The 12104-nt window shown below is 42.3% G+C and overlaps 1 protein-coding gene across 2 annotated transcripts in view; it reads right to left on the minus strand.

Moving 5' to 3' along the window:
- The window catches only part of LOC121591602 (DNA-binding protein D-ETS-3), a 40343-nt gene that overhangs the window by 12092 nt on the left and 16147 nt on the right, over positions 1–12104 (minus strand). For both annotated transcript variants that reach the window (XM_041912312.1, XM_041912313.1), the window contains exon 5: positions 1732–1921. In XM_041912312.1, the coding sequence (XP_041768246.1) occupies positions 1732–1921 (190 nt within the window). The remainder of the gene's footprint in view (positions 1–1731; positions 1922–12104) is intronic.

Consider the following 12104-nt stretch of genomic DNA (forward strand, 5'->3'; position numbering starts at 1 on the left):
GACAAACACAAAATCTTCTAGCTTCGTCATTTTTGGTTAAAAAATTACACTGCGATTAGTTTCCATAGCCGCATCTCTAATTTTCCGTGTTTTTGCTATATCTTCAAAAGAGGTATGAGGTGTTTGTAAAAAGAGAATTTTGCACATTTTTAGTTATTTTAATTGTGCCTGTAGCACTAACAATAACCAATTAACGTTATTTTGGCCGTTTATTTTCTATAGCCGCACTTGAATAAATTACGATAGAAGGTTGATTTTACTAAAGTTTCATAATCTTTCATCATTTACTTATTTTTGTTGTATTGCATACTTTCATTACATATAAAATCCTATTTTGTATACTATTGACCAAATGATTCAATATGTGTTGTCTTCTCTCAATTTTTCCAAATATGGACTTAAAATCTACATCGAAAAATTGCCTTTTTTGCATATACCATAATCACAATTATTCTCTCCAAATTTTATACCGAATTAGGATCAAAATTTCGGAAGAGTCATTGTAAACAATGTAAGAAATGTTTCAATGTGTGTTGTCTTCTCTCAAGCATTCCAAATAATGACTTAAAATCTACATCGAAAAAATACCTTTTTTGCATATACCTTTATCACAATTATTCTCTTCATTTTGTTGCTTGTATGTGTTTTGATGAAATTTTGTTTTGTTCCCATTGGTAGTAGATTGACGAGAAATGGAATTTTCGCTGTCCTGTTATGCCAAAATGTACCTACAGAAATACAAAATAAAATCCAAACACAACTTCACCCCATGCCATTAATGATGCCAATCATCCCGAAAAACGGCAATACAAATATCATTTCGATTCCCAGAAAAAAGGGACAAAAATCAAACTAACATGCCGAAAATAGTACAGAAAAGGGCAAACATGGCTAATTGTTGAACCGAATAAGAAAAACCCACACGAACACAACATACGCATGCTACCCAGAATCGAGAACGGGTCGCTGGACAGTGTGATCCAATTTGCCATTCAATCAACCGTTCGGTGATGGAAAAAAGGTCCCGGCTAGCTATTGCTCGGAATCAATCCGACGGTCCGACGGTTCGATAGCAAGCGCAAAGGCTAATCCCATTACGGGTCAAATGTAGCGCTCGCAGTTCGACCATCGTTATCGACGGTCGAGAAAAAAGAAGAAAGTGACAAGACGAGAGTGAGTGAGGACAAAAAAGACCCCCGATAGCTCTGAATGTGAACAGACTGACAAAGGTTCGTCGCGTTACGCGCAGCAGGACGGCAAACACTCATCCAGCAGCTAGCGCTGCCAATGGTCCGTTACGGGGGCCCGGGTGGGCAACGATTCAAATCGAACCCAAGATGACGAGCAGGGCGGTGGCAATCGTTAAAGACAATTTGATTTACTGGGATGATTTCTTTTGTTGCGCGGCCAACCCAGCGAACGCGCCCCTGCAGTAGTTTCGTTGCCGTTCGGGCCGCCAGCACCAATGATCCTAATTCTATGATTCCGCAAACGCAAAGCTCGACTATATCCTTGGCAGGGCTAATAATGGTGAGTTGGAGAAAACAGGGCTAAAGGAACGATTTGTGTACGAATTTTTGTGGCTAATTTTCGACGACAGAAGTAAATTGAGTGAAAATTGCAATAAAACTGACATCAAAAGAACATTAAGCATAAATTATGCTTTTCGCGGAGCGGCGGGGAGGTTCGTCCACTCCCCGACTCCCATCCAATCCATTACACAGTACGTACCTTAGTGCCCGGCTGAGCTTGTCGTAGTTCATGTTCGGTTTTGACTTTCGCTCACCCCAGCGTCTGGCCACCTCGTCCGGATCGGTCAGCTTGAACTCGCCGTTCGTACCCTCCCAGGTGATGCAGGTGGCGTTGGTAGAATCGCTGAGCAGCTCGAGCAGAAACTGCCATAACTGTATCTGTCCAGAACCTAAACGAGAAAACAAGAAAAAGAAAGTATATTAGTAAACGGTGCCGGCGATCACTATAATGATGATGGCGGAAGGTTTCTTAGGTTCGTTTCTAGTGCACATTAATCATCGGCCTTCTAGGAAAGAACCGGTTGCACACACACCGGGTGAAGAAAATGGTTAAAAAATTACCAGAAAATTAGAACGACTATGTTCACTAAGTGGTTACACTTTGTCCTTGTGTGTGTGTGTGTGTGTGTGTGTGTGTGTGTGTGTGTGTGTGTATGTGTGTGTGTGTATGAGTGTACTAAGAATAAAACAAGCTGGAACATACATCACCAGCAATACTCCCACTCGCCCGCGCTCGACAAGTGGTTGATGATTCAACAAGCATTTTGGGCATTTGGGCGTATTACAACATATTCATAATACGCCCGTAAATTTACCACCAAGCGGGTGGTAGAGTTTTGGGAAAAAAGGGAGAAAACAGGGGGAAAAACATTACCTAACTTTCCGAAACGATCAAAAAACGTTCATCCCGTATCGTAGCGAAGGGGACCGGGACACATTAACGTTTGCGATGTCAGCGAGGTGAAGGATGAGCGGTGCCGCGACAACCATACGGCAGCACTACAACAAAGGGCTAATTATCATAACATCATCAATAATAACACCCACCCAAGCCGAAAAAAGACCATGGTGCGTGGTCTAAGCGAACCCTCGCCTTTGTACGGGTAGAATTTAGCAACCCTATCGAGAGGTGTGGAGGAAACCCTGGATTCTCCGGGTGCCTATCGAGGGGTTTTCCCTCAGATTTAGGCTGCATGGTTTTTCGGTCACATTCGGTCGCATTCAATCTGTGTGGATTATGTGATTCATCATTAGTAAATCGGTATGTTCGATGTATTTTTATAGCCTACGTAGCGGAACAGGGGAGGTAGTTTGTTTGAAAAATCTGGGCGATAAATAGAATGGTGCTTGTAGATAGAAAGGGCAAACAGTAACTAGACTCAAACAGTGATTTTTCTGATGCGATGTCCTGCTGCGAAAAGAATTGTAAATATTCATTTTGATTTTGATTCAGTTTTTTGGTTTTTTCGAGGGTGCTTAATTTATTTGCAACTATCAAAACGTTGTTGAACGAAGGTGAATATGTCTTCTTGATAGGATCCTTTAGCTAAACTACTGTGCACTGCTAGACTTACGATATCATTGGGAGTTTATTTCGCTCCATCCTGCACTAAAAACACAGTCAAATCAATAATTCAATAAGTGGCTTATGTTTTTAAAACCAAAGCTATAGTATTTCATGGGAAATTATTCAATTCCCTATCAAAACTAATAAAATAAGCTCTATAGTACATGTACTTTGCCAATGTCAGCTCAAAGACGGAACGATTATCCAAGGGTACAAGCTGAAAATCCCAATAAGAATTTCATGTTCAATATTAATATAAATATTGAACAGTTTTGGGAGTAACCTAATGGAAGATAAGCAGTCCAGACGGTCTAAAAAACATGTTCCATGTGGTTACATTATTTTGGACCTCAAGGTTTTACGAATACCCAGTTATAAGAGCAGATTAACATGCCAACAAATAACAAAATTGGAATCCCAAAAAGCAAACTCATTCCAATACATCTCTGTTCAATTTCATAATGCTTTACATTTTTCTGAAATAAATCATTTTTTTGGTCTACAGGACAACTGATAACTAGATTTTAAACAGTATTTTTTTATTCATAATATGTCAGTGAATAAAAAAACAGTTGTAAATTTTAAGCGTATTTTTATTATCAAAAACATCTCCAAAATCTTATTAGAACATAACGGCTGTGTGTATTTGAATACACAAAGATATTATAGTTTTTATAAAACAAAACATGCAAAATAATAACATTTTGCTACCAAGTTCTTTTCTGATCAAAATTCGATTTCAACAATGAACCTTTAAGGCTTGATCTTCCAGATCAATAGACGTTTAAATAATGAATTTGAGATGGGACTTTATAGATTAGAGTTATTTGTTAAGGATGCCCCGTGCTGTAATCGAAAACGTGACGGCTGGTACAATACTCAACCCAGGTCTGTTTCCCATCCTAAATCGTGTACTGGTATTGTCGTTTGATCATACAATTGCAATTGCAAACAAGATCTTAAGGGAAAAGAAAGGATATGGAACAGAGCAAACTGTGTAATATATTGTACTAAAAACTACATTTAGCGCCATCTCTCAGCATGTGCAAGATACGATCGCGATGCGTAAAGGCTTTACTATTCAGTATTTTACACACCACCATTACAACTTTTGGCACATAAAAGGTTGCTATAAATAATACCTGCTTTCTTCCACTTTCCTGATAGTATATCAATTGTTTCCTCACCATCCATGGGTTATAATTAACACCTCCATTAAAATCAGGCACGAGCAAAAGGCAACCAAACGACACCGCAAACGAACACCATCCGTACGGAACGGATCCGGACGGTTTCCGTGGTACCGCCGAACGGACCCGCGCGACCCCCTTTTGGTGGGCATGGGTTGAGCCGCGCTCCCTCTGATTAAATTTGTTGCCGGTTTCCGATCATTTCACACCTTTTTCCGTACCTTCCTGTTGCCTTGACCGCCCATTTCCTCCTACTTGTTGTACGGATGGGGTTTTATTTAGTGTCTAACTGGACCAGCTGGCCCGTCCATGCTTACGGAGCAAATGTAGATGTGCGTTTCTATGTGTGTGTGTGTTGCGGTGGGCGATAAGGGCTTTCGGAAGAAGCAAAAGTAACGACCCCCTGTTACCGGTTCGGTTGGTCCTATTTTTTGTTGTGCCCGGTTGCATTGTACGCTGGTCCCGGAACTGGTCTTTGTTGGAATGGATCTTTCGAGTGAATCGATTCGGCCATCACCCCTAGGACGAGGAGCAGTGTGGGGGATTTCAGGTCAAGTGTTACTGGGTCATCTGTCTTCTGGTACAACCGGCTGACCGGTGAGTGTGTGGCTCGACTCTTGTTCTTGGGGTCCCTTTCCTCTACAAAGGGAGCCATACGGGAACGATGTTGTTGTTTCTTGCTTTATTCGTTTGGGGGCTTCGTTATGTTTGCTTCCTGTTGCCTGTTGTATCGGTGCAGGTTATATCCATTTCGACCACACAAACGCTGGACGGCCCTTCAGTACACCTACGTTCCTATCTTTGCTTCCGTGTTGGCCAACGAGCGGGCTGAGTCGTTGAGGTTGTGTACTATTTTTATTTCTTTATTATCGACTTATACCCGACGGTAAAGCAACGCGAGCTACGTACACGGTAACACGCAAAGCGGGACCTCCTACGCGGCTCTGCCGAGCTGACCATAAACATAGGCACACTACTACAGCGAATGTAACGACTTGTAGGAAGAATGGGCCGACTGGCACGGGGCACACCGTGATGATAAGATCTAGTGAACACGATTCACTTTCAACCCCGCGTTGGCTGCCCCGCTGGCGTAAGAAACGGGCGGAAAAATGGACCAAAGGAAGGTTCCGGCCCATTCGAAGGACGCCTTGTGCTGTGCGCCGTTGTGGAACGGCCAAGCGATAAAAGGGAATGAAAAGGAATGCCTTCTTACAGGCGATCAGACATCGAGTTTACTTGCCGGTGGTGGTCGTTGTTGGACATCGGTGCGTTGAGGCCCCTCGGGTGGAAGGGGAGAAGAGAACCGATTTCCGAGAATTATTGTAGTGAGACATGCGAGGGCAAAATTTTACCATGGCACTGGAGTTTTTCCCTATGGTCGAAGGAGGGGGGGGGGGGGGGGAGGGCAAATACGATCGTCTTGAATCGAGGACTGATTTAAGACTTCCTGCCACTGTCCGGTGGATTTAGTTTAAAAGGATTGCATGAACGAGCGCGGTGCGTAGCGTACACCGGCAGGCTTGACCATGGGCGGCCTTTCTCGTACTGAAGCAACTGTGAGGTGCAACGCATTGTTGAGAGTGTTGAATTATGCTTTGTGTCAGGATTATCATATTTTTCTGTAGTTTGTTGGAAAAGATAGTCCAACTGAGCTTTGAACTATAGCCATAACAATCTAATTACTTTTTAGCAACCAGCACGGATGGATTGCTATAGAAGGGCTTAAAATATAGAAGATAGTCGTTTTCTTGTTCAGTAACAGTTTTAACATCAACAACATATACATTTTCCTACTAATCAATACTTTTAGTACATTAATAAGTCATCAGGTGGCTCCATCTACCGGAAATTAAACAATACTATCATTGTTTTAGTAGGGCTCGAACATCCGATTGAATACTAAACTAATATCGAAATATATTTCTGATTTCTAAATGTTTCATCAACTCGAAATAATTTAAAAGACATTAATACGTACAAATAATTCTAAACCATTAGAATGCAACTATTTAGATCATTTAGAAATTTAAAATATGCACCCCAACTACAATTCAAAAACACAACTCATTTGGCTGATATCTTTTCGAGGTATCTTCTAGAAATTGTAATTGATTATGCTTAATAACAGGCTCTTTTAAATACTAAAAAAATAAATTTATAAAACAAGGTTCCTAAAACCTAAAAACAGAAGCGACGTTTTTTAATCAAAGCTTTAAATGACAAAAGAAAAAAAAAACAAAACCAAAAATTTTCCTCTACCTAACAAACAATCAAAGTGCAATGAAGGGTAAAAAATCCTTCACTAAAAGCAATGAATCATTTCAATGTGACATCGAAACGAAAAACATTTGCCAACAAACACCGTGACGCTGTAATTCGCACCATACCGCGATTGCTTTCTCTATTAGCATATCCCACTGCTGGGCCCTTTACCCCGCATTTGTTCTATTTCAACGCATTTTCCATGGTAATGGCAATGTTTTTATACGCCATTTTGTACAGCAAATCCTGTACACCTTCACACTCATCCCCAAACGCCTTCTGCCCACGGCTTAGGGGGAGCTAATTACGCGAACGTGGGGTTTCGTGCGAAATGTTTTGTTTTTCCTTTCTCCCATTTTGGAACAGCGCGCGGCTGGAACGAAACCTCGCGTTACACACAAACAACACGCGGCCAGTCTCGAAACGCTTGCAAAACGATACGGTGTTAGTATGTGAGAGTGTTTTTTTCGTTTTTTGCAAATTTTGCCCTGCCAACCATCATCGCTACACAGCCTGGGTGTACTACTAGGCGTGTGGAAAAATGGTCGAAAATGGATTGGCCCCACCACCACACAAGAGAAGCGGGCACCATATTGGAAAGCGTGGCTTGCCGGCGCGCGCAAACCATGGAAATGGTCGCGCACACTCGCACCGGAAATTTAATTAAACGCTTTGTGTTTCTTGCCTTTATTTACCTATTTTTTGTTGCTACCGTTTTCTGTCCGCGTAGGCCAGCCATTTGCCATTTGCCTTTTGGCCATCATTTTCCTTCATTTGCCGCTAGCTTTGGAGCCATATTTTAAGCGGCTTCAGCGTAAATATATTAATAAACACGTAGCGAATGTACACGGCTCACGGGTGCCAGCTTGAACTTTGTGGTTCCAGGGGAGGAATTATTGTTCATATTCCATCACGCTCTTGGTTGGATAAGCAAGCGCAGAGAATAACAGATCGGTCCAGCATTCATATTACCATTTCTTTTCTGCTCGAAATGCCGGAACATCGGAAGGATGCGATGTTAAAGCAGTGGCAACCCCCGACCACGGTAGCTTATTACTCGTGGTTTTGTGCCATCGCTTTTTACTCCTTGCTGATGAATTAAAGTTGAGATAGGAGCAAACATTCCTGCTCACTCGCTCACTGTTGTGTGGTTTGTGCGAATCAGGACGTGTGTTTGATGCTTCAACATTATCAACTTCGTACCTCTGGTTCCATCTTATGGTAATATTATCTTTGCACTCTCTCTCTCTCTCTCTCTCTCTCTCTCTCTCTCTCTCTCTCTCTTTTTATTTTCTGTTCTGTGTTTTGTTTTGCATTTATTTGCCGTTCGTTCTTTCATTTACACAATTTTCAACTGCATTTCCAACGCCGGCAGGCATCCGCGACGGCGAATGGCTTCCGGTTTCCCTTCGGTCCACAGTTCCGGCCCCGGGCATCAGTGGCAACCGGAGCTTGTGTGACTTTTGCCGGCTAATTAGTTTCCTTGAGCGGTTGCCGCACGAAAAGTGCTAATTAGTGTCGCCCACATGGAAACGGGCGTCCAAGGAAAACATTGGCGGTTGGCAAGAGGAAAGAGATTGTGGTGAAATTATTTTTCCCTTGAGACGGGAAATTTATTTTTTAAGAGTAGACTGTTTTATACTCGTTTTTTTTCTTTTGCTACTCTTGTTGGTTGTGGAAATAAATATCCTATCTAGCATTTGTTTTGATGTGTAGCAAATGATTTCAACATCGAGTTTTTAAATTTGTAAGTAGTTTAGTGTAACCATGGGTTTTCTTATTTGACTTGATAATTTGTAACTTTCTATAATTACAGTTCAACACAGGTTCTGACTGTTAATCATTGAAAATTGGAAAAAAACTCTCTTAGTGTTCCTCGTAATATTAGTATATTGCTGTTCTAAAAAGTTCTTCAAATCAACGAAACTGGAGGAATCTGTTTATACATTCGTCTTTTGGAACTATCAACGGCTTGAGGATGTGTTTTGCTTCTTCTTCTATTTGACATCACAACCTTCGCGATTCATACCGGCCTATACAACCTTCCGAGACTTATTTAGTACTACGCAGCCGGATGTTCCGTCCTTGCTACGAGTGGACGCTCTATACGAGGCTCTATACCAATTACGGGCATGTAAGTAAGTCCTACGAGTTGTGTTTGATAGTGAGTGCATTTGTAGGCTTGTGTGATTACATCAAGTGTTTCGATATGTTATTACGGGGTTGATTAAGGTTAGTGCATAACTACTTAGAGCACTCACGTACTAAAAAAACCAATTCCTTAGTAGTTGTATAGTCTTCAGACTGTTTTCATACAGAAATATTAACAACATTTTCTGTTTTAGATAATTAAAACTCAGTTTTTTGTATCATAAATGCATTTAAATTGCCACATAATTTGACAGTGTGTATGATCTCCAGCTCTTGATACTTAAATTTACAGTGTAATACAGTATTTTCCCTTCACCCAGATAAATGTCTTTCCTTCCTCTTGCCAGCAGGTTTAACCTTGCCCTTTAACACCGCTTCGTAATTGCTGACCGTAAGTCAATTTTAAAGAGCCCGAAAATTCCCCTTGCATTTGGGCAGCATGACACCATGAGTTTTGGCCTTAAAGTCGATGAATATTTCATGAGTGCCAAAAGAAAACACGAGAAAACTCCAAATCCACTAGTACCCATTCGTTCCGGGTTGGTGATGGTGTGTTTGGATAAAAAACCGGTACCGGTCAAGAGTCACTGCCAACTCCACTCGGTAGGACTTGGGTAGCACAGTCGGTCTGTCTGTGCGGGAACGTATGATTGCCCGGTGTAGATACCCCCCGAAGTACACCCGGTTCCGGTTCAATTCGTTCCAGTGCCCCGTGAGTGGCGGGAGGTCTTGAAGCAGAACGAGCCGAGGATCACCCAGACACCTTTAAGGGGACACTGGACCGGGAAAGAATAGATGGAAAAAGGGACAGAGAAGATATAATAAAAACAGAGAGAAAGAGAGAGAGAGTGTGTAGACAACGAAACGCAGGTCCGATTTTTCCCTCATTCCAGGACGTATGTTTACCGTTCCATTTGCCGTGCAAATAGTGGAGCCAAATTGGTGTCCTGGGATTTTTATTTCGACAGGAGCCGTAACATACACGCGGCACGGGCACCTTTAGTTTTCGGTGCGGGCACACGACCCTCACCGTTGCAGACAAGCTTACGGCTCAACCCTCATGCGAAGTAAGATTTCTCACCTCACACGGGAAGCAGGGTTTGGCAGGGTCTCGTGTAATTGACCGGTGTACCCAGCGCCCCTCGGAAAGGTAAAACTCGGGAACCTTTTTTGCCTTCCCTAGGTATGGTTCAATAGGGTGTTAAAAAAAATCTCAATCAAACAATTTACCCCGAAGGTGAGGCGAGAAACCGGTAGATACACATACACGCACACGCCAGGCTATGGACAATCGCACCCCATTCATGCTGACAGTGCGTTACAGAACAGCCAAAGTCTTGCGTTTTTTTGTTTGCTGCTGCTGTCTTGCATTTATTCATGATTCATTGTGGGTCGATTGTTTTTAAGAGAAACAAATTAATAAGAGCAGTGTGTCTGTGTGTGTGTGTGTGAGCAGGGCGCCAACTGCAGCAACGTTTTAGGAAAACAATGAACGGAAAGGATAGTGGAAGTTGTGTTCGGCTAGGGAAAGGGGAGCGAAAAGTCGAACGCACCAACCCGTGACGACGCTTTGACACGTGTTGGTTACAATACCAGGGTTTGATTGCGCCCCGGAACGCTCGGCAGCGGAGGGGGGAGGGTGACTTTTTACACTTACACGCGTGCCCCGCCATTCGATCTTCGGTCTTCGATAAATAATAATAATGTGTGCCGGTATAGGCAGGGTGAGCATAATTTGCTTACCAAAAGGCTAAACGTTTTACAAGGCAACCGTGGCGGGAAGTTTTTGAACCAGTTTTCTTGGCCAGTTTTCGAGAGTTTTGAAAGTACGCAAAACGATCAACACAGTAAAGGCAGGCAGTTAACACACCCATTAGAGGCATTAGAACTGGGAGTGAGTGTGTGTGTGTGTGTTCGTTCGCTCATTGTTCCCCATGTTGGTGCACTGCGCTGTGATTAGAGCATTGATTGATGCGTGCGCGGGTGTTTTGCGGGTTGTTGTGGAAGAGAAATTACATCGCGGCGCACTATACGCAAGGGTGCAGTATTTGGTCGAAACACATTGTATGTTTTGCGCATGATGCAGTAAAGTTCGTGAACGGTTATTGATTGTGAGCCCGGGAATTGGGTGAAATCATTCCGTAGCATGCCTTATTGAATGACTAGGACGCTACAACATTGTCCATCAATCGCTCTGACGAATTACCGTTTCATTGTGTTCTTGCAGTTTTCGACAAGTTCATTCAATTAACGAAAAATTTAGTAAAATAGTATTCTCTTCTTTTAATAACTGCATCTACTTAAGCTGAGGTTAGAGCCTACATATACTGCAATTGTTATCATTTTTACTTATTTAAATATTTTCTGAATTTGCTATGTATTTGAGGTCCTTGTTGTTTGGGGGATATCTTTACCTAGATTATTATGTATAACTTATGAACAGTGCTTAAAAATCTCTTCAATTATACATAATTCTTCGTAGAGATAGATCTATATCTCAACTATCTATCTGAATTAAACTTAGTCTGAAGACTATAGAAATTGTTGCTTGAAGTTGCTGACCGCAATAAATTCGGCACTATGTCACTCGCGATTGGTTTACTTGCGTCCCATCGCAATTTGGGTTGATTTTCAACAGCGCTGGCTGTTAAATTGTTTCCCGGTGTTTCAATAACATTTGGTCCTTCGAACCGGAATTTCACCAGATCACGTAGCTCTCACGTGTCATCCCATCCGAATTTCTAAGCGTTTTCTATCTATTCATATGTTCCAGCCACCAAACACCATGTTGCCCATTAACAGAGCTCCAGGTCTTCGTTCTAATGTAACCGAAACACTGCACATGCCATTTATTAATCAGCAATGCTCTTTAACACCGCCCAACGGATGTAACACTTACTCCAGATCATAGCGAACGATCTTAACGATCGCCGAAAAGGCAAAAGGAAGCAATTTCTTAGGAAAACGTTACATCTAACCCAAACCCAAAGAGAATCGAATCCGAATGGTTGAGTGAACAAACTGACCAGCACCTGTGTTTGACTCACGCTGCCTTATCCTTTACAAGCAGTCCAACATGGCATAAATTATGGTACCCTCACACACACACACACACACACACACACACACACACACACCACACACACACACACACACACACACACACACACACACACACACACATACCTGCTTTCCTTTCCTTCCGCACAACTAAGCTATGCTAATTTCATTCACCGGCGTTGAAAGGGAACCGAAAAACACGCCGATTCCTGCCGGTCGGACAAATTGATGACTTTTCGTTTTAATGTCAAATAATTTGCTGCTTTCGCCGAGCCGGTGTGCCGTTTGGGTGCGTTGATTAGGAGGGGCCAAAAGGGAGACCCATGCCGTACAACTAAT

The sequence above is a fragment of the Anopheles merus genome, chromosome 2L (assembly GCF_017562075.2).
Source record: "Anopheles merus strain MAF chromosome 2L, AmerM5.1, whole genome shotgun sequence".
Lineage (NCBI taxonomy): Eukaryota > Metazoa > Arthropoda > Insecta > Diptera > Culicidae > Anopheles > Anopheles merus.